Source organism: Petaurus breviceps, unplaced genomic scaffold (assembly GCF_028583685.1).
Source record: "Petaurus breviceps papuanus isolate PSGF00001 unplaced genomic scaffold, PetGlider_PUasm1.0 90731, whole genome shotgun sequence".
Lineage (NCBI taxonomy): Eukaryota > Metazoa > Chordata > Mammalia > Diprotodontia > Petauridae > Petaurus > Petaurus breviceps.
The window spans coordinates 9,913,648-9,933,381 of NW_027187325.1; the positions used below are offsets into that span (position 1 = coordinate 9,913,648).

Below are 19,734 nucleotides of genomic sequence, written 5' to 3' on the forward strand. Positions count from 1 at the left end.
GAAGGAAGGAAGGAAGGAAGGAAGGAAGGAAGGAAGGAAGGAAGGAAGGAAGGAAGCTTGTCTCTGGCGAGATAAGTGTCAGCACTGATACAGAAACAAAATGTAAACAAGCCATTCTAGCAGCCACCCCCTAAAACCCAGAATTACAGCTTCTAGTCAGTCACAGCCACTAATTTAATGACCTCACAAAGGAGCACAGATAAACAATTCTTCCAAGAGGAACAGGAAAGCTATTAACTTTAGCTACTCCGCACACTTTTTCGTTTAAGGGAAAAACCAAGCCATAATGCATTGAAAGTAGCAGGAAGCTCCTTCCTTTCATTTCTCAGAGGCCTGAAACTCTAGTCCTTTTTTGTCTATCTTGTTATCAATACTTAGTATTAACTTTAACTCACTTTCTCTACTACAATAAAATGTGTAGTCCCAATTGTGTCTGTATCTTTCAGGATGGAATACAAGGGCTGCACGTAGGGAAGATTTCAGATTCCAGATTCCACTAATAATCAGCTCTATTTCCAACCTGGGCTAGTTTACCCCTCCTGAAACAAGCTGGTGAACCCCGCTTCCACAGAATTTACTCCATTAACAATAAAACAGTGCAGATACTCAATTAGCTTAGTCTCACTGTGGCACAGAGATCTCCTCGCCTCGGCTGAGATTACAAGCATGCACCTATACGGCTAATTCCAACCGGGAAGAGAAGAGAAGGAATCAGCTTACTATATATGCCAGGACCTGTGCTAAGCACTATATAAATACTACCTCATTCAATCAGCTACTAAGTACCAGGAGGAGATAACAAGCCACCACTGAAAATGAGATTTAGGGATAAAACACCCATCGGCCCTATGAACTTCATTCATATATTATGGTTCTGGCTGATCACAAAGCATGCTCTTAAGACAGGTAGCTGCCCAGAGCAATACAAAGGTTAACTGACTTGCCCAAAGCATCAGGATGAGGCAGGATTTCAGGTCTTCTGGCTCAGAGGGTGGCTCTACCCACTACATCATGCAGGCTTTAAGCCGTGGCAATAATTTTTGGGGCAATTATTTTCAAAGGCACAACAAAGCCAAGATTTAACTCACTTTTTTTTTGGTTTATGAAACTGGAATGCTGCTGGAAATGACTTTTTTTTTTTTTGCGCTTTTTGGAGGGCAATTGGGGTTTAAGTGACTTGCCCAAGGTCAAACAGCTAGTGTGTCAAACATCTGAGAACGGACTTGAACTCAGGTCCTCCTGACTCCAGGCCTGGTGCACTCTATTCACTGCACCACTAGCCACCCCTTGAAGACGACTTCTTAGGAACTGTGAGTATTATGTGAGATAAAGTGAACTGGTTTTGAAAAGCGTTATTAACTGTTCTTAACCTACCACACCTGTACAATAACAGAGAATGATGTTTCTCACCTTTTGCAGTTCATACCTGTGAACATGTTAAGATGTTATTTGGAAAAATAGGAAAAGATTACTTTCTACACTTTTATCTAGCCAACAGTCCAATCTCAGACACAGACGCAAACATCACACTTGCTCAAAAATTCAGACCTTCTAGTAAAAAAACTGGCCAAAGAAACACAGTATTTAAAGATTTACGAAGAACTGCTCTGTAATACTTGTTAAGTGTTCCAAAACACCAACTGAGTAATTAAAGTATTAGCCATGCATACACAGTAAGAAGATCCCCTTTAGAGCTCACCTCATGTGATCAGATCAATATTCCACCCTCAAACCATTTGCTGCCAAGCTCTCTTTTCAGGAGGTAGCAGCCTACTTCTGTGGATTAATAACTTTATAAAACACATTTCATTTATTGTAAAATTTCAGTGTGTAAAGTTCTACCTTGAGAGATACAGGGTGCTATCTTCAATAATTAAAAAAATAAGTCAAGAAGGGATATTTGGGTGACATTTTATTAATATTTTTATATTTTAAAACATATGTCATAATAGGATCATGGATTTTAAAAATAGGATTTTAGAGCTGCAAGGAATCACAGAGATCATCAAATCCAACTTTATCATTCTAAAGATGAGGAAACAAAAAAAATTCATTAAAAAAAGATGAGGAAAACTGAGGCACAGAGAGAGAAAATAACTTGCCCAGGGTCCTGAAGCAAGATCTGAACCTAGGTCATCCTGAATTCTAGTCCAGTGCCCTGCTTACTACACCAAGTGAACTCTCTTGGATAGCTAACATTTGCATATTATACTGCTTTCAGGCTTACAAAACGCAGGCATTTACATATTGGTTTCAGGTTTGCAAAGAGCTTAACAAATACTATCTCACTTTGTTCTCACCATGATCCTGGGAGATAGATACTGTTATTATCCCTACTTTACAGATGAGGAAACTGAGAGGGAGAAAGGTTACCTGTCCAGAGCCCCACAGCTAGTGAGTGACTAAATCTGAATCTGACCTCGGCTCCTCCTGACTCCAGGTCCAGGATCCACTGAGGTACTTCCCTGCCTCTAAGAAGAAACTTTTTTCTTTTTAAAGTAAAGGACAAATGGATAAAATTCTATTTTTCTTTGTAAAGTAATCCCACTACGATATTATGAGTAATCTATCAAAGATCAGTAAAAGTAGGTATAGGGAAAAAGTTTTAAAACATTTTGTGATGAACACGATTGAAAGAATTGTAATTAGCAGTTAGAAAGCCCCGGATCTGTTTAATATAGGACAGCAGGCAAGCCACTGAATCAGTCTGTCCCCTAAACCTTACTATCTATAAAGTGGGAATGGTATGTCACTAACTCAATTCACAAGGATATCAGGATTAATGATCCTGCTGAACAAATTCATTAAATCAATGCAAATTTAATCCCACTCCAGGCTTCACCGAATACAGCAGTGTTTCATTAGTGGTTAATTTGATAACAACCAAACAGTTAGTTGCAGGAACTCAATATTTGAAGCATTCTCCTAATACAGAACAAGACTGAAGTTGGGAAGGAAGCCCTTTAGACTTGATTCAACTGCAGACTAACGTTATCTTTTTAATATAACAAGTAGCTTTGATTTCTGACAACACAGTTGTTCCCTTGCTGACCATAATAATTTGAAGAGCATCCAAAAAAACCCACTATTCCATATAAAAGTCACTTATAAAATTTCCTACATTTAAGAAGGTATAACTGTGTATACATCATATGCTATTTATAGCACCCCTGAGAAATAAAACTAGCAGCTTCTAAAAAAACACACTGAAGATTGTCCACAGAAGCAAAGACAACCCCTGGGCAGATGGTTTTGACATAGGCTTATTGTTTTACACAAAACTGATGAAGACACACTTTAGGATGTTCTCCAACTTTAAGATAATAAACTTATTCTTCACAAGTGTTACTAATGACAAATACTTTGTCCTTACCTCTATTTAATTATGCCCTTTTTTGACTTACTATATTCTATTCACTCTTTGCTTGTATACACATAAGCCCAAAATGGAAGCTTTCTAAAACCCTGCCTTAATCCTAAAGGATACATTTTTTGAAGTAGCTGTTTTTCTCATATTATATATGCAACATAGGTTTCCATCTCCCCCTGAATTTAATGCTATTGTTATTTCATTACTCTGAAGTAAAATGAATTCTCAGAATGACACATTCAAAAATCTAATAGAAAAATACCCTCAACTGTCTGTTGTCATCAATGAGAAGTGTCAAACTCTGCCCCAGTATTACCTAAACTAGATTTAAAAGTAACTGGGAAAATATTTAGCAAAATGAAATTAAAATGCAACACAGATATTAACTGTGATGTTAATTTGGTTTTCTAAGTCAATACGTGGCCTGGCCAGCAGAGATCCATTTCTGTTTTTGAGTTTTATACAATTATTTCAGATTACCAACTAACATCCATTAACAGGATAATTATAAGAAGAGAAGGAATACTGGTTTCTGCGTAATCACCAGAAAGCGCACAAGCTTAAACTGGAGGAAGAATTACAGCAGATTTTCCAAGCTAAGTAGGAAAGTACATTATAACTTTAGAGTATCTCTGAAAGAAACTGGAAAAAAACTTGACAAGTTCAGAAGAAAGCAAGCTATCACATACACCACAGATCTGCTTCTAGTAATGGAACTCAATTCCAAGAATCAGAATTGATATTCGATGTTTCCATTAAAATTTTTTTTTTCAAGTTTAAGAGGATACACAAAATACCTATCAGAGTACATTACACTGGATCTGACACCAGAGTATGAAATCTGGTGCTAAGATGAAGAAAACTTGGTCAACCCCTCAAAAAGGTAGAAAACAAGAAAGAAAATGAGTCTTCATTTAAAATGATTATTCAGCAGCAAATTTATTTCACTAACTGAAATATTTTATCAAAATTACTGTTAAAAGTAGATTAAAACCCTATTTTAATCATTTCTACATAGCTGATTACAAGCAGCGCTTTATTTTTTAAATTAAATCACATTCTTTCTTTCAAAATATATACTATAAACAACTAAAATAAAAATCCTTAGGTATACAGATGAACTATATGCCATTCCTTCAGATGAAACATATGCCATTCCTTCCAAATTTTAAGGCTTTTTGTTTTCTTCTCCCAAATGAAAGGAAATCTATGATATTATTACTATGAGGTAAACGGACCATTTTACGTATTTGCATACATGTTTGTGTATGTACACACATACATGCATATACACATGTATGTACACACATACAGAGACCTGCTAAGGCACCCACTGATCAATAAAGACCTAATATAGTTATATTTAAGGAAACCTTAAAATTACAATATGCATCCCCTTTTCGATGCAAGAATACTTAGCATTATATTATTTATGTCACATAACTTCTTATTCCCTTTCTCAAAAGGGCTCAGTACAAAAAAGCACCACACGAAGGGAAACCTGGCACTTAAAACTGGCTTCCCCTCAACTTTCCTCAGTTTGATTTAAGGCATCTTAGTAAATGTATACCACCAGATGGCACCACAACGCAGTCCCAATGCCTCAAACCAGGCTAACCACCAATTATATTTCAGTCATGGCTGCATGGACAGTATAGTCAACATCACGATGGACTCCTGAATTCTTCACATTGCGTTCATGGACAAAGTCAGTGTAGTTCCTACAAGCAGCCTGGGGTGGTGGCAAGGCCCCTGAGCTCCACTGGGTTCCACCACGTTGACAGCGGTCACTGGCATCAGAGAGCCTGGATGGTTGGGGAGTGGGAGGGAGCACAGTTAGTCATTAGAAATAGACGGGGTGGAAAGCACAAGAGGTAAAAGACAGGTGACAGAAGGGGACGTGGAAAAGCAGAAGCGTGACACTGGAAACAAGGAGAAAGGACACTAACCCCTTTACTACTGCCACATCACAAATGTCATATATCAAGGTGGATCTCCAATACAAAAAGGCTGGTTTACGTATGACAGTATTAAAGGATTTAACTGGCAACTCAAAAATGTAAACTTCTTTTCCATGCAAATACAGAATTAAAAAACACAAAAATATCTCAGTTTAACGAAGACAAAGGAAGAGGCTTAAGTTGGGCAAGCAATAAAATAAGGGCAGGTTTCCAAGGTGCAAACAAACCCAGGTTTATGGAGCAAATTTCACTGAAGAGCAAAGTATTACATTGTCCCTGTACCTGATGCTGCAGTTTAAAGTAAGAACTGAAACAATGTTTGGGTGTTTGCTAAGTCCTCTGACGGTGATTTCTGCCACAAGGACAAAAATAAGTTATGAAAGATATTTTGGAAGCACCAATATTAAAACAAGAAACAACAGGAAATCGGAATCCTGATAAGACGGATTTTGGAAGCTTTAATTGCTTATGGGAAATCATTAATTTATGGCATAATTGTATTATAGCATGTGAATCCGAGGTTGTCTTTTCCAATTACCAATGATATGCTATGGAAATTAACAAACTACCAAGAAGCATATCCAGGTTAATACTGGAGAATTCGTTTACTCTTCATTAAAATAAAACACCAAGTAAGACTCATCAGGCACAAACAATGTAATCAGATTCTCTGCTCCTTTCCAGAAAACAAAGTTTAATATGTTCATTAGCACATGCATTACTCTGCTTAGCAATCACAACTGGAAAATAAAGATGCAACACAGAGGATAATGTAAAATTTAATGTGTAAGCTCCCTCATTAATATTGAAAACAGTCCTCCTGTAGAAAGATAATAGTTGCTAGCTCATATTTGCTAAATGCAAAAAAACCCAGATTTCTTACACTAAGAAACAAGAAGATATAGGGCAGAATAAATAGATTTTTAAATATATTAGAATCTCTATTTTCAAAATAGATCCCTCTGGCCACTACATACTAAATTACAATAAAACCTACATCATTCCTCAGATATTCAATAAATGATGTACTATGAACTTAGAATCATTTTTTGGGGGTGCACGGGGCGGGGGGGGAGTTGCTTTGTTTTCTTTCCTTTCATTGGGAACCACGTTTCTTCATCTAAGCTGATTCACAAAATTTAAATCTACAGGCTGTAATTTTTTTTGGACACAGACCCAATCAAAAAGGTTTAATGTGCAAAAAGTGCTTCCAAAATGCTTGTTTAGGGAGCTAATTTTTGTTTTGCTTTGTTTTCTACTGTTCTATGAAAGTCATTTGTATGATCCTCATTCCCCCAAAATCTTGGTGGTTTAAAAATTGAATAACCTGCATCCTGACCATTAACAAACCATTTTGGTGGCACATGGGAGGTGGAGGGGTGAGGAGAGGGTATGCCTGCACAGGCAGTACTTTTATTTAGCAAAGGAGAGAAAGGAAGATGAAACTTCTAATGGGTAATATGTAACACAATTCTACCAATCACTCCCAATTTTTTAAGCATATAAAAATGTATTTCAAAATCCCACCAACTTACTCATTTCTAGAGGAGGCCTATTTTTATTTCTTACTTTAAAACAAACAAAATAAACTGACACTAACCAACAGTCAAGGCATGCATAAGAAAGGGGCCAGTTATGAGCAGTAAGCATTTTGGATTAAAGGCAGAAAAATCCATCAGCTCCCAAGAAACGACAGCATTCATTCAGTTGCACCCATCTGGTTAGGCACGCCAGGGCTCACTCTGTTTTGTCAAGTGTCACCACTTTGCTCCATTCCAGCCTAGGAGATCCCAGCACAATATACAAAAGATGACACACAGCTCCAAATTGTTCTTTTTTTAACCTCCAAAACCCATTATCTCTCCTCTCTCTTTCTGATAGTCATTTCTACTTAACTCAGCAAGAACTGTAGAATCATATTTAGCAGATTTAAGTATCTATAAATTAAAGTTTATCACCTCAATAAATGTTCAGTGTTATAACAAAGGGCAGACTGCGCACTCATATGCTGTAAAAGTAACTAGGCTCCAAAAAATGACCTGGCGTCTGTCTATGTCAGCCGAAGTATATTGGAGTGCACATTGATACTTGCCAATGGGAGTAATCCTGACATCTTAGGAAATAAAGCACATATATGGCTGTGTTCTAGGGTTTGGAATAGACATTACAACATAATTTAAAAGACTTAAAGGGAAGAGTGGTGAGGAGAGGCAACTAAATCTGAGACTGAATAGTCTTTAATTAAAAGTCACTTAGCATAGAAAAAAAATAAGGCTAGGTCAGACCTATTTGGAGCTGAAGTCAAAACATTCCCAACTAAGGAATTACCCAGTGTCCGCAAAGCACCTTGCAGTTAGGCCAAAAGAACAGTGAAAAAAATATCAAATGGAGAAGCTGAATGAAAATAATCACCAACCACCGTTCGCCCACCACCGAGAAGGAAGAGCCGAATGAAACCTTGAGATCACCACAGACAACCCATTACGTTTCAGATACTAAACAAACCAAGAGCAAGAAAGACAAAGAAAAATCCACATGATTATCTGTTTTGCCTTCACTGACTAACATAATAGAATATGTGCAGCACCCAATACAAATCACCCAAATTAAATATTGCCAAGGAAGCTTATCTTGCTTTCATTACATTTGCTTGAGAAAGAGAAGAACCACTGATTATACCCAATAGACAAACTGTTCATATCTATGTGCTTGCTATAATAGCTAGAATTTGAACAATTCAAAATTCAAAAAACCTTTTTTCTCATCATCTTTTAAGTGCCTTTCATTCTTTAGGGAGTAATATTCCTGATTCTGCATGGCTGGGTTTTGCAGCCTCATTTTCCCTTCAGTGAAGCTTTTTTCCATTAGCATCCCATTAGGAGATAACTTCTAAAATTTTTTAAGCATATTACTTGAAAAAGGAACAAGTATAACGAGCAGCACCTATCTATTTGGGAACATTTTTTAACTGAGGTAAAAGCACTTCAGAAAAGGCAGCGTGGGACAGCATCTTTAAGAAATGAGAGAATACAATAAGTTGGAGGTAAAGGGCAGTTAGCAGTCAGGCGGTCTTCTACTTAAAACAAGCATACTCTATACGAGCCTTCTCACCTACAAACTTTATTTCCTTATCCTGCCATCAGACATTCACTTTTCTATTCATAAATATGAATAGTTTGTCTTAAATAATTTGAAAATTCAGAGTAAGGTTAAGTATTTGGATTGCATGCATATAAGTGACATTTTCTCTGGGGTCGAGAGTTTACAAACCATTTCCTGTCATGGTGGCTCATTCCTGGACTCCTTGGAAGATTCTCTATCTCTACCAGAACAGGACCAGAAGGAATGCATGAGATTACAGGCATAGTTGATCTTGTACCCCTGACCTTGGGGAATAAAACATAAAAATAATAATTTTACCTAAATATTTTAGAACAAGAAAACAACATAATGAAAGAGGAATGACACCAAAAGGGATACAAATTACCGAGAGCTGAACAATGACTGCATGGTGATTAAACACAGTGCAAATGGCTTAAGATTTATAGAAACTCTTAGGGGAACTTCAAGTATTTTTAATCTCATCTCTCATTGTAGAAATTTTTAAAAGATGTTTTATAGAAGTTTCCTTTCAACATCCACTAAGTTAGAGACATAGAATATAAAAATAAAGTTGTTAACTTTACAGAAAACACTGACACATGGAGATGGTGACCTGTCCAATCTCAACCACAAATATACATGGCAGGGTTGCAATAAGAGCTCTGATAATCACTACCTCTGATATCCCTAATATCAGTCCACTGATCTTTCTCATAAATATGACAGATATGAGGATACAATAATAAAGTAACAAACAAGAGGAAACTAAGTATAGTCGTCTAAGAATCCTTGCTGTTTAGAGTATTTCAGGAGCCCTAAGATGATCTTACTTGTTGAGATCCATTGTTCTGGGCTGAAACATTCTTCTGGAGACTACAAAAGCAAAAAAAAATTCAAATTTTTTAAACTGAGAGATTAATTTATAGTTAGCAATAGTTCTACATCTACCTATATTTATATCTGTGTGGGTGTGTATCTATCTATCTGTATAGAGACTGACAGACAGACAGAGAGAAACAGACATATATCTTTACCCGCATCTAGATCTCAAACAGAAGCAATAAAGTAGCACATGTTTTTTGCAAAGAAGTTAGCTATTATCTCTACATAAAAATATACTAACAGAAAACATCTGCTTTTAGGCTCAGGCTTGAATCAATTGGCAATTACTGAAAATCTCTTCCTTTGGGGCAAGTTATAGTACGTTATTCTGTCAGGACTATGACAAATTCCTGTATTTCCTCTTCTCTTTTCATGTGTGAGTTATCATAGATCATGATATCAAACTTTGCCAACAGATACCACCTTATGACACTCCTTTGTCAAATGTCACTATTTCAAGGTCTTCTTGCAGTTTCTCTGCCACCTCCCAATGAGCTCTTGGACTGCCCCCAGCCCTTGCACCAGCCAGCATTAGCTCCAAACCTTGACAGTTCATGGTGAGCATCTTCCTTTCAATAGTTTATAAAAACAAGCAGAACTGGTTCTAAAACTGATCCCTGGGAGACCCATCAACTGTTTATACTTCTCTAACCATAGACCTGCCCCTTAAGTCTTTCTTAATGGCTTCTTTCATTATAAACTGTGTATTTTACAAATCTCATTTTACAAATGCAGTACAGAAGACACAGATTAAATGACTTTCCCAGGATCATCCAGGTAGTAAGTGGTAGAAGCAGAATTTGAACCAAGGTCTTACAGTTCCAAATAAAGGGCTATTTTTACCTTACCATTTTCCCCTCCTTCCCCCAAGTCTTAGTTACTACCTATAAGTTATTTTGATATCTAAGTTTCCTGTCCCATTTCCTGCAACAGCTGGATATATAATTCTCTATTTTGACAATTTTTGAAAGTTTAAGTAGGTTGCACATTTAGTCTTTCTCTTTACTCACTTGTATTAATTTTCAATTAATAAACATTAAGCACCTATTCTGTGCCACATTCTCTGCTAGGTACTGGGGAGGGGGTGCAGTCAAGATGGCAGAGGGAGGGTCAGTATTTTTGTTCAGCTCACCCAACATTTACCCTAGAAAATGCACCAGATTAGACTGTGATCAGGAAAGCCAAGAAATAGTCATTGTGAATCACTTCTCTGGATGAAGGAAGCATAAGAAGATAGACAAAGACATGTGTGTGAAGGGCCTGACTAGGAATAAAGCAACAGTGGAGGCAGCAGCAGCAACATCAGGAAGCCTTCTAGCACCCAGGGGCAAAGGCTGAACCCAGGGCTGGAAGCACAGGAGAAGAAAGAGATCCTGGGGACCCTTGAACCTTGCAAGGCTAGGAAGAAGAAATAGTGCCAGCTGACAGCTGCTGCCCCTTACCTTGTTCCAGGTCACAGTTCTAGAGTGGAAAGATATGTTTGCAATTGCATGCGAGAAAGGCCTGGGCCCTAGAAACGAATTCTAAGCTGTATGGATCTGAGCCCAAGAGCAGAAGGGGAACTTAGCTCTAACTTTTGGCCTTGCCCTTGCAGTGGAATACCATGGCAAGAAACCAAGATCAAAGGGGAGTCAATGAGTTCAGTCCCTCTGAATCTGTGGAACTTCACAGCAGGTGACCAGTGACCAAGTCCACCAGCAGTCTACTGAAACTCAATCATACACAAGCCAGGTCAGCAACTTGCAGAACTGCCGTAAACAGACCAATCTTTAAAACACACTACCTTAGAAGCCCTGGAAACTTGCAGGCCCCAAGTCTGAGTTGTAAATACAACAAAAGGCCATTGTTATTTTTTTTTGGGGGGGGGGGGTAGGCTGGGCAATTGGGGTTAAGTGACTTGCCCAAGGTCACACAACTAGTAAGTGTTAAGTGTCTGAGGCTGGATTTGAACTCAGGTCCTCCTGACTCCAAGGCCGGTGCTCTATTTACTGTGCCACCTCAATGCCCCCAAATAAAAGGACTTAAAAAAAAAAAACAACAACAAAATTAAAAAACCAGCTGAGGCCAGACATATTGTCCCAATAAAGAGTAGAGCTTACACTAACAATGTCCAAGGTCAAGAAACAGGATGAACAACCAACCATAAAGATCTAGTACAGTGACAGGGAAGCTCAGGACACACAGAAGTTAATGTCTTGAAATTATCTAAAGCAGGGCGGCTAGGTGGTGCAATGAACAGAGCACTGGCCCTGGAGTCAGGAGGACCTGAGTTCAAATCTGGCCTCAGACACTTGTTACTAGTCATGTGACCTTGGGCAAGTCACTTAACCCCAACTGCTCCAAAAGCAAAAGAAAAAAGAAATCAGAATTGGTCAAATGGAAACCAATGACTCCATGAAACATCAAGAAATAATACAAAACAAAGACAGAAAAAAATATCAGAAAATATGAAGTATTTCATAAAAAATCAAGTGACCTAAAAAAAATAGATTAAGGAGATAATAAATCACTGGACAACCTGAACTTCAAGAAGAATTTAAAAAAGACTCTAGGCAGCAAATTTCAAGAAGTAATAAAGGAAAACTGCTTAGATATCTTAGAACTAGAGGACAATGTAGAAAGCAAAAGAATCCACACAAAATTCCAAAATGAAAACTCATAGGAATATTACAGGCAAAATCCCAAATTCCCAGGTTAAAAAAAAAATACTTCAAGTATCAAGAAAGAAGGAATTCAAGTAAGTACTGTGGAATAGTAGTCAGAATCACACAAAATTGAGCAGCCATCAATATAAAGAAACAGAAGGCTTAGAATATATTTTGGATTACAATGCAAAAAATCTTGGATTACACTCAAGAATAACCTACCTAAATTGACAGACTGTGAATGCAGATCAAAGAATATTTTTTTTCACTTTATTCTATCTTGTGCTTTTTTCTTTCCTTTTGATGTTTTTTTCTTTCACAACTGTAACTAATATGGAAATATTTTTACATGATAGCAAAGGTACAAACTACTATATCAAACTGCCTACCATTTTCAGAAGAGAGGAGAGAGGGAAAAAAATCTGGAACTCAAAATCCTGCAAAAATGAATGCTAAAGGGGCGGCCAGGTGGCTCAGTGAGTAAGAGCACCAGCCCCAGAGTCGGGATTTCCGGGGGATCTAATCCGGGCTCAGACACTTAGCACCCACCCGGGAACACCTGGCCATGTAACCTTGAGCAAGTTACTTAACCCCAATTGCTTAAAAAAAAAAATGAATGCTAAAAATTTTCTTGACATGTAACTGGGGGAAAAAGATAAAATACTTTTTTAAAAAAGAGTAACATGAAACCTAGTATAATCTTATAAAGGAAAAAAATGGAAATTTAATGACAGAAGACTTTCAAGCAATCCTGATGTAAAGTCAGAGCTTAACAATCTGACATTCAAACACAAGGCTCAAGAGAAGGAAAACACAAGGGAGAAATCATAAAGGTCTAAACAAGCTTAAACTGCTTACATTCCTATAGAGAGCGAGGATATATGTAACCCCTTAGAACTTTTATCACTAGGCCTCTAATAAAGAATCTAATCATATAGAGAGCCTGGGTGTAATTCTATAATGTTTGAATGATTTCAAAAGAAGAATGGAAGGGTTGGGAAAAGAAATGCACTAGGAGAGAAGAGAAGAGAGGAATAATGGGAAAAATTAGCTTATAAAATTGAGTTTATAGGAAAGCGCTTATACAATGGAAGGTGCCATGATGGGGAGAAAGGAATACTTTAACCTTACTCTCATGTGAACTGTTTCAAAGAAGGAAGAATAAACCCAACAATTAAATAGAGAAATTCATCTTACCCAACAGGGAAAGGGGTGAAGGGAAAGGGAGTGGGGAATAAAAGGGAGAGTAAATTAAGGGAGACTGCTCAGAAGTAAAAAAAACTCTTGAGCAGGAGACAAGGTAAAAAAGAGAATAAGAAAATAGCACAGATGGAATATACACCAAAATCATAACTATGAATGTGAATGGGATGAATTCACCCATCAAATGGAAAAGGAAAGCAAAATGGATTAAAATTCCAAATACAACAAAATGTTGTTTACAAGAAATATGTTTGAAACAGAAAGAGACACATGAGAGTTAAAATAAGAGGTTGGAGTAGAATCTATGGGTTGGCAATTACAATCTCCAAGGGAGGCACTACAAAGTTGTGAACAGCTACTGCCTTTCAAGGACTTTACATTCCACTCTTTAAAACAATAAACTGCCATTTAAGTATATTAGTGGCTTCTCCTTATAAAGTCATGTTTATTTTCTTCTAAGAATATTGAGGCAGTATCTCATAGTGGAAAATAACACTGGGTTTAAAGGAGAAGCAAGGCCTTTTAAAAAATGATGTTAGGTTAGACCAAATCACCTCTGGGTCCCTTCTAATTCTAGACTTATGATCCTATGATACTACAGGATACAAATCCAATTTATCTAGAATCTGCAGGAATAACTTTTTAAATTTCTCTCCTTGGCCTTTTCCCATTTAGGGTAGAGTAAGGTGATGTTTTAGAAAGCAATCTGGCACCCTGGCCAAAACAACAAGGAAATAAGAAAGCATGGCAAAAGAGAGGGAAAAAAAGGCCAAATGAAGAGATTAAGAAAATCTTAGAATTCTGCAAAGCACTCTTATCCCTACTCCCTTAATATTCAAAAGGAACAATGCTCACTATCTAATTTTACCTGATTTACTCTATAAAGAGAAATTCTGCTAAAAATGAAAACATTTTTTGTTTACCACGGGGGTCCAAAGTCTCTTATACGTTAAATGGAAGCACTGTTTTCTTTTTTTATTTTTAATAAAAAATAGAAAAAACATATCAATAAATTGGGAAGACAACTAAAAATACTAGAAAACAAATAAACTTAAAACTCCAGCTAAAAACCAAATAGAAACTGTGAAAATCAAGAAAAATATTAATAAAACCAAATCCTCACTATTTGAGAAATAATACTAGAAACTACTTTAAAAGAAAAAAAAGACAAACCATCAACAGATATGATTAAAAGAGGAAAACCAAATTACTGATACCAAAAATCAAAAAGAAGAATTTTAAAATGAAGAAATAAGGTTATTGGGGCAGTTAGGTGGTACAGTGAATAAAGCACCAGCCCTGGAGTCGGGAGGACCTGAGTTCAAATCTGACCTCAGACACTTAACACCTACTAGCCATGTGTCCTTGGGCAAGTCATTTAACCCCAAATGCCCTGTCTTCCCCCCTCCAAAAAGCAAAAAAAGAAAGAAAGAAGGTTATTATTAGCAACTATTTTAGAATGGTTCTCAGAGTGTGATACAGTTATGAACCCCTGTGGGTCCCTAAGAGTCTTTCAGGGGCTCCTTAAGGTAAAAACTATTTTCATAATAAAGTTAAGATATTATTTACTTATAAAAATACTAAAACATTTTCAGAAGAATGAATAGCACTATTTTCTTCTTACTCTATTCTGAAACCAATTTTTTTTTCAATACACCTTGCCAATTTCATACATAATCTTACCCACATCTCCTCTCTGTGTTCATTTTTATACCATCAAGCCTGGTTCCCTTTTAAATTTGAGCAAAACATTTTCAGGTGCTAAAATGTAAGTTATATTAGCATGATAGTTTAATTAGAAAAGAATCACAAGAGAATTGTTAGAAGCAAGGGCATGACAACTGTTAAAGGTGCAGTAGCCATTTTTTAAACTATAATTTTCAAGAAGAGGATTGATTCAATCTGCACAATACAAGGTCAGGAAGTTTTTTAGGTCAAACTTTTGTAGCTCTGAACAATCTTCTGTGTGCCATGGTTCAATGGAGCAAAAATGTGCATACATATTATAACTGCATGTAACTAGTCATGTGAGTATCTGAATGAAGAACCAAAACCCCAACCCTAAACCACAATTCCATGGCTTCCAAAAACACATTCCCCTCTCTGATAGGAGGAATATTCATATAGTACATGGAATAACTATAGTATCTGCTCTAATTTTCACGGAAACCACTCTATTTAGTAAGGGTGTGTGAGTCCAATCATCAAGCTTAGTTCAATATAAACAGGCAGGAAAAAACCAGGAACCTAATATCTCCATACCTATTTATCTCCATACCTATGTTTACAAAATATGTAGTTCTTCAGCATTTTCAGGCAAATAAAAACTTTTGAAGCATTTTGTATATATTATATATAAAATAAGTCAATCAGGGTAACAAGTAAGTAATTCACTTTTTGACAAACTTGAAAAGCAACTAGATTTGAATATTAGGAAAAAAAGTATTTGAAAAATACAACAACATAAAATTGCACTATACGGCATTGGACAGCAGCATTTTGTTATGGTAGCAAAGAACTGTAAACAAAATAGATGCTGATGGACCACAGAATGGCTGACCATTTTGTGGTATATAAACGTGATGGACCACTATATTACAACAAATGAAAAATACAAAGAATTAAAGAGAATCAAGGGAAGCCTTTGGCAAATTGAAGCAGAATGAAGCAAACAGAACCAGGAGAACAAAAAATGAGATGACTTATAAATGAAAAGAATACAAAACCTGAATGCTGTGTAATTATGATGATCAAGCCTGTCCCTGAAAAAAAAAGATGAGGTAGGGGACTATGGATGTGAAACAATGAATATACTATTAGACTTGGTTGATATTTTACTGATTATCTTTTCTCTCCCTTTTTTGCTTTTATTCTTTGTTTTTACAAGGGTTAAATCAATGTTTAGGGAGGGAGGCAGCATATATTTTGGACCCAAATGTGATACTAAAAAGATTGTGCATAAACACAGAGATACACACACAAACATATTCATGCATATGTATGTATGAATACAGTTTAAGACAATATGTACCTCTGACAAATTAGTAATTTCGTTTATTTTAATGCTCCCGTGCGCACACACGCACACACACATACACACACACACACACACAGCATCTGTAGATATGGTATATATGCACTGTAGTAGATAGCGCAGGATAAGTCCTGCACTAAAAATCTTAGTAGCCACCTGTGAGACCTTGGTTAAATTACTTAACCTCTTTCAGCCTCAGTTTCCTCAACTGTAAAATGAGGATAACAGGAACACCTAACTCACAAAATACTTGTGAGGATCAAATGAGATAATAAATATAAAGTATTATACACTATTTAAAGTAGAAAAGTACTATTTAAAAATTAAAGGATCTAAATACCAGCTATAGAGCACCACTCAGCTTTTACTCCAGAATTGGTTGCTTTGGGTTTGTTTTAAAGGAGGACGATATTTTATTACTGGGGCTTTAGTTGCAATATGAAATGTATATGCAGATGCAAATGGAACATTGCAAAGAGACAGGTGTGAGTTTCTAAACTTCACTAACAACGAAGTGACTAGGATCTGCCCTCTTAACAGAAAGCATTCCTATCAGTATTAGCAAATGTGAAGTATCTGCTTCAAGCCGCCTTCACAGAATTCTCCTAAATCTGCAGAGTAATATATGGCTGTCAGATCCCTCTTGGAAATTACAGTTACCATTCTGGTAGCTATGGCTTCCTGACCACCAGGATACTTCCCTTCTTTCCTCAACGAGTTCAGGGTCTGGTTAACAGTTTTTCTCTCCTCAATTCCTGCCCTCGTACTAGAGACTTCAACCTATCCATACCGTGTTTCCCTGATAATAAGACCTATCCCGAAAATAAGCCCTCCCCTTACTGTGTAAGATTCCTCTAAAATAAGCCCTCCCCCGAAAATAAGCCCTATTGAGATTGCTACTGTAGTGAAGGTGATCCCCTGCGCTACATTACGGTACCCTCTGTATGCACCGTCCCCCCCCGCCCCGAAACGCACGCCGCGCACCAAGCTGCATCCAATCAGAGCTTCAGCAGTGAGCGCATCATCCTGTTCTTCCCCAGTGATTTGCTTGCTGGTACATTTTTTTGTTCACATTTACCAGTTTATTAAAATTGCTGTCAATGTTCATTAAAATAAGCCCTCTGGTGTTTTTCTGTCCAAAAAATTTAATAAGACAGTGTCTTATTATCGGGGAAACACGGTACATACTCCCTCAAATGTCCTAACTTCAGTTCCTCAATTTACTGATTTTCCATGAGCAGAGTCACCCTACTCACAGGTACACTTCCATATTCATGAACTCTGAAATCTATTTCTCTGATGACAATCCATCGCCATTCAATCTTTCCCTAAGCCTTGACACCTCAAACCCTGGGCTTTTCCAGTCTTTCCTTGTGCCTGGAATGCTTTGTCCCCCCTTTAGGACCTCCAGGGTCATTAAAATTCTACCTAAAATCTCATCTTTTATGGGAAGTCGTTCCTGATTCAATGGATTCTACTGCTTTCCCTCTGTTTTCTACAGTTTATTTTAGATAGATCTTGCTTGCACACAATTGGCATATTGCTTCCACCATTTGACTGTGAACTCCTTCAGATGAGAGACTGTTTTTAACATTCTTTGTACTCCCAATGCTTTAGCACAGTGCCTGGCACACAGTAGGTACTTAAGGACTGTGCGGGCATTTTCCACTACCAGAAGTTTATTCATTTTTTTTTTAAAGCAATTGAGGTAAGTAACTTGCCCAAGGTTACAGGCCAGTTATTTTTTGTGTGGTTGTTAAGTATCTGAGGCCGGAAGCGGGAAGCGAGATCCCCTGATTCTGGGGCCTGCACTCTACTCACTGCGCCACCTGGCTGCCCCATGTTCATTTTTTTTTAACTTAAGTCAGGCTGCATAATGATTATGAACGTATTCTCTTTTATCTTATCTAATCTACTGTCTAGAATATGTGCTGGACCACAGAATGGCTGACCACGTGCACACATATGCATAAAACCCACCAAAACACCCAGAAAGGCTTTTTTTGCTCCCCTTTAGACCGTTTGCACCAAGGCTGTCGGATGTGTTCCAAATGGAAATGAGGAAAAAAACACACTGATCAGATATATCAAAAGGTAACAACCACCTAAATGCTATAAAAATTTATCTAGGAGAATGATTTTAAATTTTCTTACCTGGAAAATAAATTTAATAACATTGTTCTTAGCACAGAGTCTGGCACATCACAAGCACCTAGTAAACACCTGCTAACTGACACCTAGATGACCAAATAATACAAGTGCCAAAATACCTGATGTCTCAATACTTATTATGCTACTTAGTTCTAGAAGCAGACATTCCAATTCCAAAAGTTGAGATTAATGCTTTGTGCAAAATATTGCTCACCTGGATTCTTCAGGTTTCATTGCATTTGCTGCGAATAAGCAGAGAAAAAGATTGCTTCCAGTTAGTCTCACAACCAGTATTTAAATGCTCATCAAAACAAGTTTTACTTGAAAACATTATTGCAGACAAAAAGAGTTAGCACTATTGTTAAAGAACTAGGCACAAACTCAGGTTTTCCTTTGACAAGTACATCAAATTTTCAGTCTTTGACAGTACTAATGAAAAAAGCAGGACAGGCTGGCAAGAATAAGAAAAAAAAATCAACTTAAAGAGATAAAATGGACTCAGCTGCAGATACACTATGACTATCTCTGTGACCAGAAGTTTACAATTCCTGAGTCTCAATTTCCTCTTTTGCAAAATGGGGACAATACCATTTTCCCCACCAACCTTAATTATAAGAACTAAACTACATGTTGTGAAAATAAAGGACTATGTAAATATCAGTGATTGATATGGGCCACTTAGTCTCTCTCTAGCACAAACACATTCTCCACCAACTCACGAGGGTATATACAAGAAAGCTACAGACTTGAATTCATTACAGTGAAAAATTATTTTAGTTAAGGAGATACAGGATAAGCCTCCTTGAACGTGATCCAATGATCATGTAATCAATACTTCTAAAATAAATTATACAAGACATGGGAGTTAACAGAAACATGATGGTGAGTAATGGCAGTGCTTATGGAAACCACCATGCCCTACCTCTTGTCTGCTGAGTTCGTCGGGAATACCGTTTGCTGGGTCTTCTTTCAAAGGATGTTGACCTTCTTGCTTTATTGGTTTTTGTGGTCTGATACTCAGTTTTCCCACTACAACAAAGTTAAACAAATTTTCAGACACAACAATAAATCTCCAGTTGAGAATAACCTGATACATACTAGATAAACAAATACAAGTGCCGGTTCATTTTCAAAGCCCCAGCTTAGGTTTCATTTACTTCACATTTTAAGGGTTTTGAAATTTTGTGGTAGACAAGGTACCAGTGGAGAAAGGCTAAATTTCCCAGAATGGTGTAGGTACTTACTGACAATACAGTGCAAGTTCGGCTTTGAAAAAAAGGACCGTAAAGGAGGAGGAAAAGAATGTTCCAGGAGTATGGTAAACATAGGCAGTAGCTACTACATTTCAAGGGCAAACAGCAGGGTGTTCCTAAACTTAGCCATGCT

General features: G+C 37.1%; 1 protein-coding gene across 4 annotated transcripts in view; it reads right to left on the reverse strand.

Moving 5' to 3' along the window:
* The window catches only part of EPB41L5 (erythrocyte membrane protein band 4.1 like 5), a 133,392-nt gene that overhangs the window by 41,491 nt on the left and 72,167 nt on the right, over positions 1-19,734 (reverse strand). The window contains exons 13-18 of one of the 4 annotated variants that reach the window (XM_069066914.1): positions 19,271-19,377; positions 18,563-18,590; positions 15,890-15,925; positions 9,264-9,306; positions 8,602-8,717; positions 4,284-5,175 (exon numbers count right to left, since the gene is read on the reverse strand). In XM_069066914.1, the coding sequence (XP_068923015.1) occupies positions 4,995-5,175; positions 8,602-8,717; positions 9,264-9,306; positions 15,890-15,925; positions 18,563-18,590; positions 19,271-19,377 (511 nt within the window). In that variant the 3' untranslated portion in view covers positions 4,284-4,994. Of the gene's footprint in view, positions 1-4,283; positions 5,176-8,601; positions 8,718-9,263; positions 9,307-15,889; positions 15,926-18,562; positions 18,591-19,270; positions 19,378-19,734 lie in introns of those variants that run through there. The other 3 variants (XM_069066911.1, XM_069066915.1, XM_069066912.1) reach the window with 3 other exon arrangements.